Raw genomic sequence first — 20,250 nt, 5'->3', positions numbered from 1 at the left:
GCTGCATCATCGTTTTGGATGAAATGTGTAAAGGGCCACACCACATGACAGGAACGTGGGAGAGAAGCACGCAGTCGGACCCCTGGGGGGTCGCTCCCCGGGGCCGCTTCAGGGGAAGACCACCAGGCTCTCCCACCGAGCACGCAGGAGACCCCGCGAAGCCCAGCGTCAGGCGCCTGCCAGGGCCGCTCAGCCCCACCTGCTCACTGCGACTCCCACAAGCAGCAGACTCGGGCGGCTTCGCTCGGCCTCAGCAGCACGGCACTGGGCCCCCTGGTCACAGGCCTCAGGCAGGGCAGTAGAGGAGAGCGGGCACGACCCAGAACCAGGGGCGACATGCGGGCTGCTGCCTCACGAGACCAGGCGTCTCGGCCCTGCGGAGGCCTCGACCGCCCTCACTCAGCTGGGCCCAGTCTGGGGTGTGCTGGCACCACCCGCGATGGCTCAGGGCTCTGTCCCAGGACAGGCCTCAGGGGTCTTCCGGCATGGACAAGCAGGTGGCGCTCCCCTGGACGCAATGTCCTTCCCGCAGGAAAAGCCTCAGCAGGGAGTGTCTCTGTGCACCCTCCACCCTCCCCCGTCACCCGCAGGGAGTGTCCCTATGTGCCCACGTCTACCCGTCCCCCCACCCCGTCACCCGCAGGGAGCATCCCCATGCACCCGTCTGTCCATCCCACCCTGTCACCTGCAGGGAGGGACCCGTGTGTCCGTCTCTGCCCGCCCCACTGCACCCCCATGCACCAATCTCTTCCCATCCCCACCACCACCCCCAGACACCTTCAGGGAGGGTCCCTGCGTGTGGTCTCAGCCTGTCCCCCCACCCCCATCCCCTCCCCCAGCATTCGGGGGCATCACTGACCAATAAAGTAGAGGCTACAAATGCAAGCACAAAACAGACAGGCTAGGGCAGGGGTGGGGTCCCAGTGATGACCGGGTCACGCAGCGGCACCCTCCTCACCAAGCAGGTGCCAGGGCACTGCCACGCACCTGCTCAGGAACAGACCAGCAAGCTACTTAGTCCTCCCGAGGGGCGCAGTGCCCAGTCTGCCCGACAGCCTTCAGTGCCCGTCTCCACCAGGCCCGAGACGGGGGAGCTGCACTCACGCTTCCCGGCAGCCTGTGCCCACCCACTGTGTCGCCCGTGGCAGCGCACAGCTGGGCGACAGACCCCACCTTCTGCCCTGCTTGACACCCTCGCCGTGGACGCTGGCGCAGAGGAGACGCAGGTCCCAAGAGGTTGGACGCGACTTGCCAGAGGCCCTCAGCCGAGACTTGTTCGGCCGACTCTCCCTCGGGCCGTGCAGCGAGGGTGGGCAGGCAACCCCGTCCTCTGGGAGCCATTGGGTGCAGGAGGTTTGGGGGTTTCCGAGGTTGGGGGTTTCCGAGGTGTCTCTCACAGCCCCCCAGGCGAGCACCAGAGGTCGACATCGGCGTACTGGTGGCCGAGGTCATGAAACGCGTCCTGGTCTCTCGCCCCGTCCCAGGACAAGCTCCCCAAGCCTGTCCTGTGGGGAGGTCCATGTGCAGCCCGGCCTCAAGGCTGCAGGACGGCGCTCGAGGCAGAGTGGCCAGCCCTCGGGGGGCGTGTCCAGGCGGCTCCCCGGCGGCAGAGCAGAGCAGCCGCAGTGCCGACACCACACTCACGGGCAGGTGGGGGTCTGGGTAGCACCAAGACCCTCAGGCTCCTGCAAAGGGACGGCAGCGAGCCAGGCTAGAGGTCGGGGCCCCAGGGGACCCGGGATAGCTCTGCAGTGTAGACAGGGGTCAGGTGGACTCTGTTTGTCCTGGGAAATTTCCAGAATTACAACTGGCCATTGAATTACTAAGTATCATCTGAAACAAGGTAGTTTAAAATGAAGATGAAGTATTGCAACATGAAGGAAAATGTTAACTTGCTCTTTGCCACTCAGCCTCCTCCTCACTTCTTCTTCCTCCTTTCCTGAACACACCTCGGGCAGAACCTGCAACAGAAAGCAGGGCTCAGCCACCCGCACCCCCCAGATTCTCCCAGCTTGTCTCCCGGGACCCGACGAGATGGGGAGGCTGTGCTACAGCAAGCACTTCTGCAGCCTGTCTCCGGGCCCGGGTGCGAGTCCCCGGCATCAGCAGAGCCAGAGCCGTCCCAACAGCCACAGTCTCCCCGTGACAACAGCGTCATGAAATTCTGGGACCCGGCAGTGTGGCGTGTGCGGGTGACTCCGGGGACCCAGCGCATGGGCGTGTGGGGGCCCTGGGGACCCCTGTGTGTGAGGAAGACCCCTGGGCCTGGCACAGGGGGTGTGTGCAGGAGACCTTGGTCCTGCGTGTGCTGAGGAGCTGGGCCTGACCTGGGCCAATGCTTCAAGAGCAAGAGGCAAGGAACTGCCATGACCGCGGAGCTCAGGGCACTGAGAGGCTTAGGACATCCCTGGCTCGACTCATCCTGAGGGCAGAAGCCGGCCCACACTCCCCACCACCACTCCCCCACCCCAACCCCCAAACTCGGCCCTTCCCAGAGACCTGTGTTCTGGGGCCCTGATGGGGCTCTCTGCATGGGTCCCCCAGCTAGGGGTCCTGCCCCTCTGCACAGCCCCTCACCCCAAAGCCTGCTGCTGGCCTCGGCCCAGGCTGTCCACTTCTGACCCTGCTCCCCAAGGAGGAGGGCGCTCCGGGTCAGCCTCGGGCACACGCCAAGAGCTGCCATGCCATCCCCAACCCCGTCAGGATACAGAGGAGATACAAGTTTCCCCGGAGGTGGTAGCCTGGCCAGCACAGGAGCCAGCCAAGCCGCCTACACTGACCATTTTCCTTTGGGCTTCGTGGTCAGGTCCACACAGGCAAAGTGAAACCACTCGATCGGGCACTGCAAAGCAAGGGAGAGTCGCTCAGCACCGGGCCTGTGTCCACCCCAGCTGTCCCGGGCCGTGTCCCCCAAGGTGTCCCCTAGCCGGCATCTGCCCCGACACTCACATCTGGGTTGTCACAGCCAATCATCTCCCCGTAGGACACCTGGTGGCACAGGCAGTAGGTGGGCTCGTTGGGGTCCACGGGCATGTCCAGCACGTCCGAGGGGTGCACAGAGAGGAGAGTGTCAGAAAACTCGGACCTGGGGAGCAGCAGTGAGTATGAATGGCAGGTGGACGTGGGGGCAGAGTGTAGAGGGCGGAGGGCGGAGGGCAAAGGGCAGAAGGGGCACTCTCACACAGAACACGCACGGGTCCAAGAGCCCCCTGCGGGCAGGACATCTGCTCGCCCTGGCTGGAGCCCCCAGACTGGCCCTCACCAGCCCCCATGCCACCCTCTCTGTGCCTTCACTCAGCACCAGCATCTGGAGTGAACCCGCCCCCTGAAGCAGCAGGCCTGGGGCTCTCTGTGCCCACAGCTCCCCAAGTCCTGCCAGGTGCCTCTGGGAGCACTGCTGGGAGCACTGCCTGGTGCCTCTGGGAGCACTCTGGGGCACGGAGCAGAGCAGAAAGCGAAGCACTGCCTGTGCCAAGGTGAGTTCAGAGCCAGCACCCTTTCTTGGTGGCATCTGTCACCAGGCAGTGCCGGGGGTTCCAACCTCGGACCCTGCAGGGCAGGTGTCAGCTCAAGCCTGATCTCGCCCCTGCCCCATGCAGACACGAGCTGTGCGTGCTCCAAGAGCAGGTGTCTGGGCCTCCCTCCCCCTAGCACCCCTCACGGCAGCCCCTCCCAGGCCTGACCCACCAGTCCTGTGAGCCGGAGGGTCTCAGGAATGTTGCCCGTCGCCAGGACGGTCCTGCTCCCCAGCCCCAGCCTCCAGCCAGAGGCAGAGGTCGCCATCCCGCGTCTGAAAGCAGAGACAGCTGCTCCTCCACACTCACAACCTGGCCAGGCGAGCAGAGAACGCAGCACAGCAGACACTTCTCAGACTGGCCCTGAGCCCGGGGCCCGGGACCTGCCCACTGCCAAACTGGACCCTGGGGCAGCCACCTGCACTGACACTCAGCTCCTCCAGGGGCGGCCTGGCGGGGGACCGAGCTGCCCACGGTCAGCAGGAGGGAAGAGAGCAGCACCCAAAGGCTAAGTGCCTGTCTCTCCACTCTGCGGGCACCCCCACCTGGCACAGGACCTGGGGGCGTCAGTCGAAGGACAGGGCTGCCTGCCACTGTGTCACCAGGTCAAGCACCCACCAAGGAGCAAAGTGCAGAAAGCAGGTGACGGTTTCTGGGGGAAAGCGGGAACAAAAGCTCCACGGGCTGGAATTCAGGTTCGAGACACAGAGGCCTGGGCTCGACTCGGCACCAAGGATCCCCCGAACACACAGCCAGGATGTCCCCAAAACATCCAGACAACAAGGAAACTCCAGCGCCAGAGACACACTTCAAGGGACTGTGCACTCTGCGTGCAGAAGCCCGGACGTGGCCCCAGGTACCACAGGGGAGCAGCCCCCAAGCAGCCTCTTAAATGAAGCCAACCCCCCACAGCCACGGTCACACAGGCAGGATGGAGTGACGGCGGCAGCAGACACAGCACAAGGTGTCCCCACCCTGGAAGCAAGCCGCCACCTCCACACCCACAGGCCACCGGCCACCGCACACACCACACTCTACCCGAGACCCAGGAAACAACGGGCATTACCCAGCCAAACTCGGGAGCAGACCACTGACCACTGCACAGGGCACCCAGACCACTCACCACCGCACAGGGCACTCACAGACCAATGACCACCGCTCAGGGCACTCAGACCACTGACCACTGCACAGGGCACTCAGACCACTGACCACTGCACAGGGCACCCAGACCACTCACCACCGCACAGGGCACTCACAGACCAATGACCACCGCTCAGGGCACTCAGACCACTGACCACTGCACAGGGCACCCAGACCACTCACCACCGCACAGGGCACTCACAGACCAATGACCACCGCTCAGGGCACTCAGACCACTGACCACTGCACAGGGCACTCAGATCACTCACCACTGCACAGGGCATCCAGACCACTCACCACCCCACAGGGCACTCACAGGCCAATGACCACCGCTCAGGGCACTCAGACCACTGACCCTTGCACAGGGCACTCAGACCACTGACCACAGCACAGGGCATTCACAGATCAATGACCACAGCACAGGGCACTCAGACCACTGACCACCGTACAGGGCACTCAGACCACTCACCACCACATGGCACTCACAGACCAATGACCACCGCACAGGGCACTCACAGACCAATGACCACAGCACAGAGCACTCAGATCACTGACCACCTCACAGGGCACTCACAACCACTGACCACTGCACAGGGCACTCAGAGACCAATGGCCACCGCACAGGGCACTCACAGACCAATGACCACAGCACAGGGCATTCACAGACCAATGACCACAATCTAGGGCACTCAGACCACTGACCACTGCACAGGGCACTCGCAGACCACTGATCACCGCACAGGGCACTCAGACCACTGACCACCGCACAGGGCACTCACAGACCACAGCACAGGGCACTCACAGACCAATGACGACAGCACAGGGCACTCAGACCACTCACAGACCACTGACCACAGCACAGGGCACTCACAGACCACTGACCACCGCATGGGCACTCACAGACCACTGATCACCGCACAGGGCACTCAGACCACTGACCACTGCACAGGCAATTATAGACACTCACATGACCAAACGACCACTGAGCACTGCACAGGGACCTCACACAGCTGAGTGACCCAGAGCCTGAGGACGGAGACTGTAATGAGATCTGGAGGCTGTAGAGTAGACGAAAAGGAACCAATGACTGTCCGAGAACCGACAACTGTCCGAGAACCGACGACTGACCAGGAGCCGAAGACTGGCTGTCTCCCGCCAGGAGCACCCCTGAGTGCAGAGGAGGGAGGAAGCCCAGAGTACCACCACTGAATGTAGCTCCAGAACAGAACGAAACTAAAAGGGGGGGAGGGGGAGGCCGAAAGTTTTTTGATCCTTAAAATTTGTATCTGCCACAGAACGGCAAAGTTTTCAAGATCCCCAAAAGTAAGAGAAAAGAGAAAGGCCTGCGATCTACAGTCAGGACTGGAGAGCGTAGCTGACTATGAGAAATTCCGCAACAGAGACCATAAATCCTTACACAGGAGCTCAGAGAATTTCCACTACGGGCCATCCTCTGACCCTCCACACCCCTGGCACAGTCCAGCTGCACAACTCGACAACGAATCTCAAAGAGAGGCCAAGCTGCTGAATCACCCCAGCTCCAAAGCTCCAGGAACACACAGCTGCGAATTTCACAGCACTGACAGCCCCGTCGGAGCACAGCAAGCCTGCGGGGAAAGTCCCGGGGAAGCCCACCGAGCTCAGCAGTTCAATGAGCAAAAGCAGTAACACAGAAGACTCAACTAGCACCAACCAGCCCAGTAAACCTTTGGGCAAAGGCTTACCACCACAGTAGGTGAACTGTATCAAGTTATCTTTCACTGAATTGTTTTTTGATAATTTCATTTGCTATTCTATTGTAAGCAACAAAGTAGATTCTTTTTTCTTTTTTTTTTTGCTTTTTCAGTCACTCCTGGTGATGCACAGGAGTTACTCCTGGCTCTGCACTCAGGAGTTACTCCTGGCGGGAACCATATGGGATGCTGGGAATCAAACCCGGGTTGGCCACATGCAAGGCAAACGCCCTACCCACTGTGCTATCACTCCAGCCCCAGTAGATTCTTGATGGGTGGGAAACTGGGGAACCTGTGGAGGGAAAGTCACCCTGGGGGAGGTCCTGGTGCTGGACCACGGATGCCTGAAACAACTGTGTTATCAGCAACTCTGTAAATTTTTTACTTAATTTTTTAATAAAGCTTTAAATAAAAATGTTGCTTGGAGAAAAAAATCTCAATTTACTTGAACACTGAGACATACTTTTTTTTAAAAATGTAGGAATACTGCTATTTATTCAGCCACTGATTAGCTGATTGAATTGGGCATGAACTCCACCTTTTTAAAAAAAATTTTTATAATTTTATTTATTGAATCACCATGAGAGCAGTCACAAAGCTTTTGGGTTTAAGTCTCGGTCATCCCATGAAACACCCGTACCTTCACCAGTGCCCATTCTCCACCACCAAAAACCCCAGTACACTCCCATCCCACACCCTACCTGTGGGGCAGATGATTTCCACATTACTCTCTCTCTGCTTTGATTACATTTAATATTTTGACACCAGACCCACCATTATTATTTGGGATTTTACCCCAACACTCAGATCTGCCGAAAAGGCAACAGTAGACAATTTGTTTTCTATTGCTGGTTATGAATAACATATGATGTCGCGTGGCTGCAGTAATGGCCACATGAATTTAAAATTCCGAAATTTTAACATTTAAATCTGGAGGGATTTCTGCCAAAACCTGCTAGGTTCCAAGATTTGTCCTGAGTCTCTGGGATCATGGCTGTTAAGCAGCTTGATCAGGAGCCAGAAAGGCTGGTCGGGGGCAGCAACTCGGGATCTTGTTGGGACGGGGAGGAAAGGGCCGGCTCCACCCCCGTCCCATGAGGCCCCGTGTGTCTCATCACTGAGGGCCCAAACCTGACTGACCAATAGCCTCTGGAGGATGGCGGCCACTGAACTGCCTAGGGGGAGCAGGCAGAGGGGCAGCACCCTTTCCCCCCTGGAATGGCCCAGCGACAGTAACCTACTGCGGGCTCCAGACGCATTTCTGCCAAAAGCCACTGGGTTCCGAGATTTGTTTCTGAGTCTCTGGTATCATGGCCGTTAAGCAGTTTGATCAGGAGCCAGAGGGGCCATTCGTGAGCGGCGACTTGGGGTCTCATTGGGGTGGGGAGGAAAGGGCCGGCTCCACCCCTGTTCCGTGAGGCCCCACGTGAGACACATACTTCTTGTTAAGCACTGATTCAAATAAGAACCACAAAGCATAGCTGGAGGATAGCACAATGGGAAGGGCACTTGCCCTGCACATGGCTCCCAGGTTTGATCCCTGGCATTGTGTATGGTGCTCTGCACCCTGCCAGGAGTGATTCCTGATCACTGAGCCAGGAGTAAGACCTGAGTACTGCCAGGTGTGATCCAAATAACATACAAAAAAAATTTTCTTGAATATAATAAAAAAATATACCAAACTCTGAAGTGTAGCTGTGAAGTGTAGCTAAACCAGTCATTAGGGAAAACTTCATAGTTTTACACCTTTATGTTAGAAAAAAAGGAATAAAAAACAGGAATCAAGGGCTGGAGCGATAGCACAGCGGATAGGGCGTCCGCCTTGCATACGGCCAACCTGGGTTTGATTCCTCTGCCCCTCTTGGAGAGCCTGGCAAGCTATCAAGAGTATCTCGCCGGCACAGCAAAGCCTGGCAAGCTACCCGTGACATACTCAATATGGCAAAAATAGTAACAAGTCTCACAATTTGTTGTGAGACGTTACTGGTGACCACTCGAGCAAATCTATGAACAACAGGAGGACAATGACAGTGACAGTGAATCAAAGTAAGCTACTTGCCCCTTAAAGGTTACTTGCATGTAAAAGAAAAGAAAAATATATTCAAGTAGAAGGAAATAACAAAGAACAGAAATAACACAGGAAACAACCAATACAGAAGAAAAAATTAAGATAAAAATCAATGAACCCTGAAGTCAGTTCTCTGACAAGACCCAGGCACCATGCGGGGTGTGCAGACCAACACCCGGTCAGAAAGCCTCACTCCCACACCTGGGAGACAGCAGGATGTGAGGGAGGACGGCTCCCGACACTCCAAGGACTGGCCTGCTCACGGCCTCAGCCCGCCGCACCAGACACGCCTCGCCCGCCAGGCCTGGCCTCCTCCACAGTGAGCCTGGAGCGAACCTCTGGAAAAGCCCCGGGGAGTGCCCCAGAAGAGGCGAGGGGCCTGCCTGCGAGGGTGGGGTGGCTGCAGTGACCTACGTGCCAGGACGGAGAACCAAGAGCTGAGCTTTCCCACAGCCGACTCTCCCGCCCGCCGAACGCTCCCGACTCGCACCACAGGAGGCCTGGCCCTGGTTCCCTCGCGTCTAAGAACGGCACTCAGACACGGGGCAGCAGAGGGTGGCTGAAAGGAAGTTTTCTGAAATTCACGTTCAATGCCATGCGCGTGTAATAATCACACGGCAGGATGACGAACGTGCACAGGAAATACTTCCATAAAAAGCCAGAGACACACACCGAGCTACGAGGAGCGGCTGAGCTTGCCTGTGTAGAGAACACCGCATCCCAGAGCAGCGGTGTGGTGGCAACGACGGCGGGGATGGCCACGGGGGCCAACGCTCCCACTCGCCAGACCAGCACCACCCTGCCCGCAGGCACGGCCAACCACTGCCGGGACTCCCATGACCTGCCACGTTCCCCGGAAAAGAGTCTCTCACCCTCCTTTGTGCTTCTTCTTCTTTGGGGTGTCTTCCTCCGAGGTTCTCCGGCCACGACCCCGTGAGCCTCTTTTTTCTTTCTGACCACGACCTTCTGAAAGACAGTGGGTGCCCAATTAGCGCACAGGACTCGTGAACGAGGGGCCCCACAGGCCACAGAACCCACCGAGAGGGGCCACTTGGCACAAGGGCAAGATAAACGTCAAACCTCTATCGGGAAAACCCGAGGCAAAGAGAACCCAGACTTGCTTTTTAGTCCTCGTCCTCCAGGGCTTTCAAAGTCACTGCCCTCCATCTTGTCCTTCAGGTCAGCTTCAAAGCGGGCCAGGTCAGCGTCCAGCCTTCGGATGTGCTTATCCACCTGCAGGGAGACAGTGGGCCTGACCGCGGGAAGGCCCTTCCAGGCCACTGCTCCAAGTCGCCCAGGGCACCACTGGCCTCCAGCCAGCGACCAACAAACAGCACGAGACGAGGAGGAGCCACAAGCTCAGGGACAGCCACGGGCTCGTCCCTCACTCCCTGCTCCAGAGAAGGCAGCTGACGCAGGGGCCGCCCCGGGCCCTGGGGTGATTACAGGGATGCGGGCCCCCGCTCAGGGCCCACGGGAGTGCCACACCCTGTGTCCAGCGAAGAGCAAAGCTGGAGTGACAGGACGCCATCACTGAGACAACGCCCCCCATGCACTCTGGGGCTGGGATCTGGCTTCAGGCTGGGTACCGGAGCCTAAAATGCACCTGGCATTCTCCTTCCGGGGCACTTCTCCTCATACACTGTGTTCAGGTGTGTAGGAGGGACTGTTTTCAGGACGGAAAAATCTACCAACCGGGGAGGGCATTTGCCTTGCACATGGCCGACCCAAGTTGAATCCCCACATCCCATAGGGTCCCCCGAGTACTGCCAGGAGTGATCCCTGAGCACAGAGCCAGGAGTAACGAACCCCTGAGCATCACTGGTGTGGCCCAAAAAACAAACAAAAAAGACTTTCCCTTGGCTACAGAGACAGTGTAGAGGTTAGGGGTTTGGCTACATGTGGCTGACATCAAGTCCATCTCTGGCACCACATGGTCCACCCAGCACTGCTGGGAATGAGTGCTGAGCAGAGACAGGAGTAGCCCCAAAAACTCCCACGGGGGTGGCCCAAACCCCACAAAACAAACGTTTCCTTCAGGGAGGGAAGGAGGAGTGTCCAGAGCTTCCTGGAGCATCATGATAAGGGCCATCCTCAGGCCACTGGTCAAGGAGCCAGTGGACAGACGAGGTTCAGGTCTCATTCATGGCAGCCAGCATTAGCAGTTTAAGGGACCAGAGGGTGGCCAAAGGGTTGGAGCATGGTTTGCGGCAGGAGTCACAGGTTCAATGCCCAGCACTGCATGGCCCCGAGCACTGCCAGGGAAATACGTGGAAAGCAGGAACTGAAGCAAGGTGTGAACACACACAGGGCAAGGGGAGTCAGTGGCGCTCACCATCTCGTAGGTCTGCATGGCCAGCTGCACCTTGTCGTCACTGTACTCTTTGCACTTGCTGTAGGCGCTCTGGATCTTCTGCAGGTGGTCCACACGCTGGTCTGCGGACAGCGCCTTCACCGTGGAGATGTACTCTGCAGCCAGGAGGTCAATCTCCGCCTTCTTATCTGGGACGCGAGGTCAAAGGGTCAGTTGCTAAAGCCCGGAGGACAGCTCGCGGAGGCGGAGCAAGGTCGGACCAGCAGCCGCACCTCTGGGTGCTCTTGGGCAGGTGACCCCAGGGGAGGGAGGGAAGCCCCGGGAGCCAAACAGCCAAGTTCATGCCTAGAGCCACAGAGCCGGATCCCCACGGGAGGCAGGACACAGCCCATGTCCACCCATAAGGTTAGTGGACAACCTCACCCCACGCCACACAGCCTGAGGCAGCAGGCGGCTCAGTGCGCCAGAGGGCCCGGGCGAGGTGGACATAGTAGCAGGACCCAGGCAAGCTGCCTAGGGGACAGAGGCCGCATAGCCCCTTCTGGGACCAGCAGATGCTGCAGTCGCTCTGCAGGACCCTGGAGTCCAGGCTGACAGAGACCCTGTGCTCTGGAGTCACCCCCTGTCCTGTTCTGCGAAGCCAGGGCAGCCGTGTGCAGGCTCCCGCCCACCCTGCACTACAGCTGAGACCCCAAGGAACAGGCACCCCCAAACTTCAGGGAGGAAAGGGAAGGGGCCCAGCACCAGACCAGGCAGGGCGGCCAGGGAGCCAGACTGAGGTCCAAAACCAGGCAGGCAGCGGTGGTCTGGGGGCGGGTGGGCACAGACCCGCGGGCTGCATGGAGGTGCCAAAGGTAGGAGAGCCCCACCCTCCCCCTCCACTGGTGCGCCCAAGCTGGAGAAAGCTCGCAGGCGGAGCACAGCCCTGGGCGGGCTAGCACTGGACCGCAGGATCCCCGGCACTGCCAGGAAGCAGGAGTCATCCCTGAGCACTGCTGGGCCTGGCCCCAAAACAGAACCACAAAGTGAAAAACAAGCTGCACATCTTTGCTTAGACTAGTTTTCCAAGGAAAGAAAAGGTCTCAGGGCCCCCCCACACGAGAGACTAAATCTGCTGAAAAAGCCAGGTATGTGGGACCAGTGACTGAAAACGGCGGCAGCGAGGTCACTGGGGTCGGGACTGGGCCGTCCCTTCCCATCTCCCGGCCCTCCTGGGGCCTGGCTGCCACACCCACAAACTGCCTCCGCCTCCGGCTGCTACTTAAGCACATTAATGGCCACGATCCAGAGACCTACATACGAATCTCGGAACCGAGCAGCTCACTGCAGGGATGGTTCCGGACCCCAGTTAAAATTTTTGTGATCCCAGGAGCATGCGGCCACAAAAGCAGCCATGCGATATGTCAGACTTTTTTGTTGTTGTTGTTGTTGCTGAATCACTGTGATGTAGACCCTTGCAGACATCCTATACTATTCAAAACACGCAACTCAGAATAAATTATCTAGCATCTGCCTCTGGGGAAGACTTGAGTGGTGGTGGGAAACTTGGAAATACTGGTGGTGGGAAGGTGTCGTGGTCATGAGATTGGTGTTGAGATACTGAATGTAATCAATTATTGTGAACAACTTTATGAGAATAAAATCTTAAAAATTAAAAATAAATAAAACGTCACAGGTCTTTGGACTGCAAGGAGGGTGACGGTCCCAGCGTGCAGCACAGTTCAGTGGCTGTGGGTGCCCCAGCCCGCTGCACCCAGCACCCCGCAGAGCCCACCTTCTGTCCTCTGGTCCAGCTCTCGCATCAGCTGGAAGTTCCTCTGGAGCTCACAGGGAAGGTTCTCGATACCTGAAACAGGGACATCACTGAGAGGCCAGCAGCGAGAAGGCAGCCCACGTGGCTCACCCAGTGCTGCCAGCGGCCCCCAAGTGCTGTGCAGGGCCCTCCCCAGGGCTGGGACTCAGGGCACCCCTGCTTTCTCTCAAGCTCAAGGGGCAGTACCGGACGCCGCAGCCACGCCCCACACACCACAGTGACCAGTGTCCCCCCTCCAACGGCTGCTGACCACAGACCTCGTCCTGCTCCCAGCCCACCACCCCGACTCCCAAGAATCCCCTGCGAGCAGGTCGCAGTAGGGCAGGGCTATGTCTGCCCGCTGTCCTGGCACAGCAACCGCCAAGGCTGCCCGTGGGTGCCCACGCCTGGCAACCCAGCTCCACGTGCTCCGAGGTCTGCGAGTGGCGCCGGGCGGGCCCCATGGCTTAAACAGAGCGCAGCGGAGGCCGCCCTTGGCCAGGAGTCCGACAGGCCTCCCCAGTCCACTCCGGACGGGCCTGAGAGCCAAGCACGGCACAGATTCCAGAAGCGCAGCAACGGCCCTCTGCACCAGCACCTGCGAATGCTTCCCCGGGTGGGGGCAGACCGGCTTGGTCCTCCTACGGCCCTCGGCGGCCCGGCGCCCCCCGAAGGCCACAGCGAACGGGCGCAGAGGCCGCCCGCGAAACACCTTCGCACCAGCATCGCCTTCGCCCTCCGCGCAGCAACGCGCCTCCCCGCAAGGCCGCACCCCCGCCCCGCGTGCCCGGGGTCCGAGGCCAGCGCCAGCGCCGCGACCGACCAAGCGACCAAGAGCAGCCCGGGAGGCGCGGTGTCGCGGGGAACCTCAAGCCAGGGGCGCCCCGGGCCTGGAACAGTGCGAGGCCGGAGGGCCGGAGGAGCCGCGAACTGGGGCGCAGAAGGCGGGAGCCAGGGCCGGGCCGGGCGGCGAGTGGGCGGGGCCCGCGGGAGAGGCGGGGCCGGGCGGCGGGCGGGCGGGGCCTCGCGGGAGAGGCGGGGCCGGGCGGCGGGCGGGCGGGGCCTCGCGGGAGAGGCGGGGCCCGGCGGCGAGTGGGCGGGGCCCTGCGGCGTGGGGGCGGGGCCCGGGCTGAGAAAGGGGCGCGGCCTGGGGGCGGGGCCAAGGTCGGGGAAGGACAGGGCCGCGGCCCGGGGGCGTGGCCCCGCCGCCCAGGGCGGGACCCGGCCGCGGGGGCCCCGCCCGGCCGTGACGCATCTGAAATTGGCGCGGCGGGAGCGCCGCGGTCCCCCCGCGCCGCCGCCCGCCGCCCGCCCCTCCCCCGCCGCCGGGCCCCGCGCCCGCGCCGCCGCGAGGCCCCGTGACGCGCGCGCGGGCGCGGGGGCGGGCGGGGCGGGGCGGCGCGGCGCGCGCGGCGCTTACTGTCCAGGTAGTGCTCCAAGTACATGGCGGTCGCCATCTTCGCCGCGGCCGCGCTCCGGGTCTGCGCGCGCGGGAGGCGCCGCCGGGCGGAGGGCGGGGCCGAGCCTCACTATTAATGAGCCGCGCGCGCCGATTGGCCCGCGCCGGGGGCGTGGCCTCGGCGGGCCCGCCCCCCGGCTTCCGGCCGCGGCCGGCGGCGTGGCGTGGGCGCGGGGCCGGGGTCGCGACGGCGGCGGCACGTGGCCGGGGTCGCGCCGCGCCGCGGGGCCTGGGGCTGCGGACAGGTGCGGCGGCCAGGCGACGGCGGGGCGGGCCGGCTCCTCCCGCGCCCCCAACCCCGGGGGCGGCCGGGGGAGGGGGGTCGCGGCGGTGACGTCACCGGGTGGGCCCCCGCCCGGCCGGCGACCTCCGACCCCGGCCCGGCCGCGCCGCGCCCTTACGCCGCGGTGCCCGGGGAGCGGTGGCTGTTTCGGCGGCACGCGCAGGCCCCAGGTGCAGCCGGGGGGCCAGCCGGCGTCCCAGTGGTCCCCGGCGCTGCCAGGGGTAACCGCGAGCAGCGACTGGTGTGGCCCAAAGCAGACAAAAATTTTAATTACAAAACGGAAACACCCCTTGATTTTGCTCAGTGCCTCCATCAAACTGCGGCCCCGGGATAGGGTCCCAGCACCTGAAAACGAAGGACCGGCTGCAGAAATGGGCAGTGCAGGGAGGAGTGCTGGGTTTGCAGCTGGGGGTCATCCCTCGTGGGCAGCCAGTGCCGATGGGGGTCAGGCACCTCCAGACAATTGCACAGTGTCCGACTTCCGCCTCATGGAATCCGGGTCACACCTGGAGGTGTCCAGGGCCGACTGCAGCGCTCCCTGAGCGAAGCCCTCTGAGCTCTCCAGCCCTGCCTTTTCTGAACGAGACGAGACTTTGAGCAGTTGTCTGTTTACAGGAAAACTTAAGACAACACAGATTTCCCGAAAGACACAACAGCGGTTTTCCTACGAACATTTTGCATTGGTGGCTTCGTTGTTGATCCGTCCTCCCCTTACTGGGGTTACCTGGGAGTTGTACGTAACTGTCTGCTCCACACAGCTGGCACAGGCACACATCAGGATGCCACACTTGAGGCTTGGACCGGCGATCGCTGCACCTGGGCCACACTTAGTGGAGGACCAGTGAGGGTTGTGCACCATGGTGCTCACACAATGCCCCCCCTTTTTTTGGAGGGGGTGTCTGTTTTTGGTGCCACACCCAGCTGTGCTCAGGGTTTACTCTTGGCTCTGTGCTCAGGGATCGCTCCTGGCAGACAGTGCACTCAAGTGCCTGGGGTTGAAGGAGGCTGGCCACATGCAAGGCAAGCGCCTGCCCTGCTGTTGCTGTCCAGCTGCAGAGGTCATACTTCTTGATTGCAGCGTTTGCTTACTTTTTGTTGTGTTTCCTGAAAATTACACCCCATTGTGTGGTTCTTATACACACCTGGGTGTGCCTGGAAATTGCTCAAGGAGGGAGGGTATTGCAGACAGCAGAAGTGCCTGGCACACGTGATGTATGTGGGACCCCAGGGAGCTTAGGTTTATTGAGTTACTCCCACAACAGTATCCCTGAGGCACACCCAATTCCATCAAGCACTAATATCCTATATTGCTTTTCTCTTTTCTTTCTGTCACTTGCATGATTTAGTAATGTCCTTTTTTATAGACACGGTAAGACAATTCATGCTATGCTTTGTAACATGAGAGTTAATTGACTCCAAATAATATTTACTCCTGAGCATCCATATTTAAGCCTCAGTTGTCCTTAGTTCCTGGCACTCTAAAAGCAGGGTCCCAACGAAAGGACTGGATGCACCCAGGGCAAGAGGTAAGCTACCCTAGCATTGAAAGGGGACAAGCTAAGCACCATAAGTATAATAAGTTAAGAGCATGATTATGGAATAAACTGTCATGACCCAAACAGAAGTAACTGAATAAGGACCTTGCTGAGGGCTGGGATATATAGTGAAATGTCCCTAGGAAGAGCCAATCTTTAAGCTTAATGTATCTCTTACTGTCTTCATACAAAATGACTGGAAATACTATAAGAAGTAAATTTACTATGATTGTTTAAATGGATTACTAGTTAAGGAAAGGATAAAGCAACACACCTGGATGGAATCCCGCCCTTGAGCGGATCTTCTAGTAATCTGGAGTGCTGAACCCTCAGATGAGATTTTGTCCTTAAATTAATCCCCTGAACTTCCCTTGAAGGAGTGGCTTTACCTCTGCTTTTTGTTATGACAGTGTTCAACCCCACCTAAGTGTACCCTCACCATTCATGATTTCTATATAACTATGCTGTAAGGGGTAAGAGACTAGGAGAGGACTTTGAGGTCTACGAGGAGACTAGGATGATGGAACTATGATGACAGAGAATACGACCACCTACAACTACGATTGTGCTGTAAGGGAGAGATGGGACTACACTGGGGAAGAGAGAGAAATAAACTCACTACCGACCAGCCTGGGGTCCTGTTTCTCCATTCCCCCATCCCTCCATCCATCTGTCACCGTGGGCCAGCCAGAAGAATGGTTCATGGCCACCAAACGCTTGAGTCCCCCACGCGTGTCCCCATGTTTCTTTTGACACTCACACTAATGTAACACTGCGCATACACTAAGGTCCATAGTTTTGGACTTGCTCTGTGCTGTTCTGTGACTTTTGACAAACGCACTCCCTATTTTGTTATCATGTCATTTCTCTGCCTTAGAATTCCCCTGTGCTCCACCAACTAATCTCTCTTCCTGCCACCACCACCTCTAGCAGAAACCGATCTTTGTGGAGGGGTGTGAAGCCTCCCAGACACTCTCTGGGTAGAGAAGCCACTCCCAGTGAGACCCAGCCCGCCTGAGGGAACCTGATATGCAGGGAACCTGGAACCACTTGTTCCCCTCCAGGTATCTCCGACAACCCCAAACACCAATCTCACGGCCGACTCCATTGCTTCCTTTCCCCAAATGCCTTATATTTGGAACCAGACGACATGTCCCCTTTTCAGGTTAGCTCTCTCCACTTTAACTTTCCTCCAGGCCTTTCTGTAGTTCGGTAGTTCACTTCTTATTCATGTCGGAAGTACTCCACCCATTGCTTAACACATGCCATAGTGGTTTATATTCACCTATTGAAGAGCACAAAGAATGCTTTGTTTCCCTTCGGTGCAGGAGTGAGGTCGAGAGCTCTGTACACACATCATGTGCTCTGCTCCTGGGCTATATCCCAGCCCTGAAGTGCATCTTGAGTGCCTCTGAGTTTGGGCAATTGTGGATAAAACTGCTTTAATCACTCTCTTATACAAGGTTTTGTGTGGAGATAGTTTTCAATTACCAAGAAGTGTAGTAGTTGATTCTTTTATGGGGAGGCAGGGGAGAATTGGGCTAGTGGTACTCAGGGCTTACCTCTAGCTCTGTGCTCAAAGACCACTCCTGGCAGTGCTCAGGGAATCATATGTGGTGCCAGGGATCAAACTGGGGGCAGTCACATGCGCAGGCAAGTGCCTTGGCCCTGTTTTTTCTCTCTTTGGTCCTTTATTTGAGATTTCTTAATGGCCCATGACGCGGGGTATCTTTCATCACCTACAAACCTTCTTGAAAAGGGGTCTTAGAGGGGCCTAGATCTTCTTTTTGGAGCCACACGAGGCTGTTCTCAGGGCTCTTGCTCAGGGATCACGTGTGCCAGGGCTTGAAGGATGAAGTGGGGTGCTGGGGATCAAACCCTAGTTGGCTGCTTGAAAGACTGTGCTTTTCCTGTTGTGCTATTCCCCCACCCCACGCCCATTTTCACTTTGTGTTCTTCGAACAGGGATCAAGCCCAGGAGCTCAAATATGCAAAGGAAACATTTCATTGCTGAGCTACATCCCTGGTCCAACTTTTTCCCATCCTTCATTGGACTACTGGTTTTCTGGTTAGTAAATAATACTGTCCATTTTTTCTGTCTGCATTTCTACTCACTACAGTGCCAGCAGTGCTCTTGAGAAGAGAACTTTGGTTTGCTTTTGAGGACCACACTTGGTTGTGCTCGGGGGCCATTCCCTGTGCTGTGTGTTAGTGGCTCCTGGCAGTGCTCTGGGTCCGTGCATGTGGTATCAGAGCTGGAACACAGCTTCCTGCATGCACAGGGTGAGCTCAGTCCACTGGGCCATTTTTCTTTTTTTGGAGGGGGTAGCTTTTTGGGTCACGCCCAGCAGTGCTCTGGGGTTACTCCTGGCTCTGCACTCGGGAATTACTCCTGTGGTGCTCAGGGGACCATATGGGATGCTGGGGATTGAACCTGGGTTGGCTGTGTGCCAGGCAAATGCCCTCCCTGCTGTGCTATCACTCCGGCCACTGGGCCATTTCTTTGTCCCCTCAGGAGTATTGGGAGGGGCACCCAGCAGTATTCCACTCTTTGTGGTGCTCAAGGGATGGGGTGCCTTGGCTCCAACTCAGGCCACAGAGTTCCAGGGTGCCCAGGTGGAAAGTGCAAAGACTCCTGTGACCTCACATCTGCCAACTGAATCATCACCTGACAACATTCCGTGGCTCCGGCATGTTTGTCCAGCCCAGATCCAAGGGGAAGGAGGGTGAGGCCCCACCTGGGTGGCAGGACAGGTGGGGGCTGTGGCATTTCTGACCGACCTCCCAGGCAGTTCTGTTTCTGAGAGTAAATTCCGCGAACCAGTGTTGCCACCTTGGAAGGCACCAAAGTGAGCGGCGTGCTCTGCGGAGCCCCACCGTCCACTCTTGCCACTGTCCAGTGCAGCAGCAGGCTTTGACCTTTGCCAGTGTAAGTCACAACAGAAATCAGGGTTGGCCTGAGGAAGCTGCTTAGTGTGTCCTGCATGCGGAAGCCTGGGCTTGATCGCTGCTCCACACGGTCCCCCCACCCTGCCGGAAGCAGCCCCCAAACAAAGGAAACATAGATCTGTTTCTCTGTTCAGGGAGGGACCCCTCCAGACACGAGGGGGCTCACTTCTCTCAGAGAGCACTTTGCCTTCTTTCACAGAAGAAAGTGGACAAACTCCAGCAGGGATGACCCTTTGCTTCTCACGCTGGGCACTGAGAGCCACTGGCCTGCAATACCCAATGGGGTGCCTTGGATCCAACTCAGGCCAGAGTTCCAGGGTGCCCAGGTGGAAAGTGCAAAGACTCCTGGGAAGTCAGCCTTTAGGCTGGAGGCTGCTTAGCAGCGACCGTGGCCCCACTGCCCACCAGGCGATGACACGGAAACAGCCCCGGAGGAGGACAGCACTTAGGGGACGCTAAACTACTGCAGCCAAGAAGCCAACCCAAGCCCAGTGGCTTAGGGAAGTCCTGGGTCAACGGACCCATTTCGTCTCTGCCCGGAAGGCTGCATTATGGGGGTACGGGGGTGTCTGGTCAGCCATGTGAGGCACATTTGCTTAGGGGGCCACACCTGCGTGCCAGGAGGGTGGGCGGTCGGGCAGAGCAGTCCATCTCAGCGCCAGCTTCCCTGCTGGCATTCACAGGGGGATCCCTAGCGCCCAGGGTGTCTGCGTGAGGTGTCTGTCAGGGCAGGTCCCTGGACAGTCACTCTGGCCATGGAGATAACCAAGCATCTTCTTCATAGAAGCCAGGGACCCAACTCAGGGCCAGGGCGTGCTGCACGCTGGTCCTGTGCTCTGCGCCCTAATCGGGGCCCTCCTGCAGCCTGGCTGGTGCTCTGGGACTCGCAGTTAAAGGCTCGTGCCTGCTGCTGCTATCTCACTCGCCCTCCCTGCCCCACTCTTGGGCTAGACAACCAGCTGCCACCCAAGGGCATCCACCCGATGGGTGTGTCCCTCCTGCTCTGCGCCAGCCGTGCAGGGGCCACCGCGACCACAGTGGAGGCCTGACCGTGGCCCTCCGCCCTCTGGGCACCCGCTTCGCTGTCCGGCCGCGGACCGCCCCCGTGCCAGTGGCAGGAAGGCGGGTGTTGGGGGCTCGTGGGCACGCACGGCCCTCCCTGCCCTCGGCCGTGAGCAGGGCACTCCGGGGACGGGCCCTGGGCTCGCATCTCGCCGGGGAGGGCGAGGGCGAGGGCAGGGCGGGTCCAGGGCGGCCGCCGAGGGCCCGCGAGCTGCATCGCGTCCTGGGCGGCGCCGGCGAGGCCCGTGCGCGCCCTGGGGTCCTCCCGAGGCCGGCGCCAGCCCCACTGTCTGCCCGGCGGACGTCCGGGCGGGCGCCCCCGGGCTCGGTGCAGCTCACGCGCCCCGGCCGCCTCTCGCTGCGGCCCCGGCGACCCCCGCACACCGGCTGGACGCGGCTG

General features: G+C 59.3%; 2 protein-coding genes across 2 annotated transcripts in view; both read right to left on the bottom strand.

Annotated features, from left to right (window-relative positions):
- SNED1 (sushi, nidogen and EGF like domains 1) overlaps positions 1-20,250 on the bottom strand; it is a 537,305-nt gene that overhangs the window by 208,650 nt on the left and 308,405 nt on the right. The window lies entirely within an intron of this gene.
- Positions 843-14,076, bottom strand: ING5 (inhibitor of growth family member 5). Its single transcript, XM_056108413.1, has 8 exons — positions 13,983-14,076; positions 12,545-12,616; positions 10,792-10,958; positions 9,578-9,689; positions 9,329-9,422; positions 2,950-3,085; positions 2,781-2,842; positions 843-1,961 (listed from the first exon to the last, which is right to left on the bottom strand). Exons 1-8 carry the CDS (start codon positions 14,017-14,019, stop codon positions 1,919-1,921), a joined length of 723 nt encoding a protein of 240 aa, XP_055964388.1. The 5' UTR covers positions 14,020-14,076; the 3' UTR covers positions 843-1,918.

The sequence above is a fragment of the Sorex fumeus genome, unplaced genomic scaffold (genome assembly GCF_029834395.1).
Source record: "Sorex fumeus unplaced genomic scaffold, SorFum_2.1 ptg000207l, whole genome shotgun sequence".
In the NCBI taxonomy this organism is placed as follows: Eukaryota; Metazoa; Chordata; class Mammalia; order Eulipotyphla; family Soricidae; genus Sorex; species Sorex fumeus.
The sequence above is the reverse complement of the archived record's forward strand: the minus strand, read 5'-3'. Positions and strand labels throughout refer to the sequence as shown.

Bases quoted from the DNA above. Each gene is read 5' to 3' on its own strand.
- ING5 (XM_056108413.1), bottom strand. From the start codon at position 14,019: ATGGCGACCGCCATGTACTTGGAGCACTACCTGGACA. The intron at 9,690-10,791 runs GTGAGCGCCACT...GTCTCCCTGCAG, and splicing joins CCATGCAGACCTACGAGATG to GTGGATAAGCACATCCGAAG. The intron at 2,843-2,949 runs GTGAGTGTCGGG...CTTGCTTTGCAG, and splicing joins TTGGCTGTGACAACCCAGAT to TGCCCGATCGAGTGGTTTCA.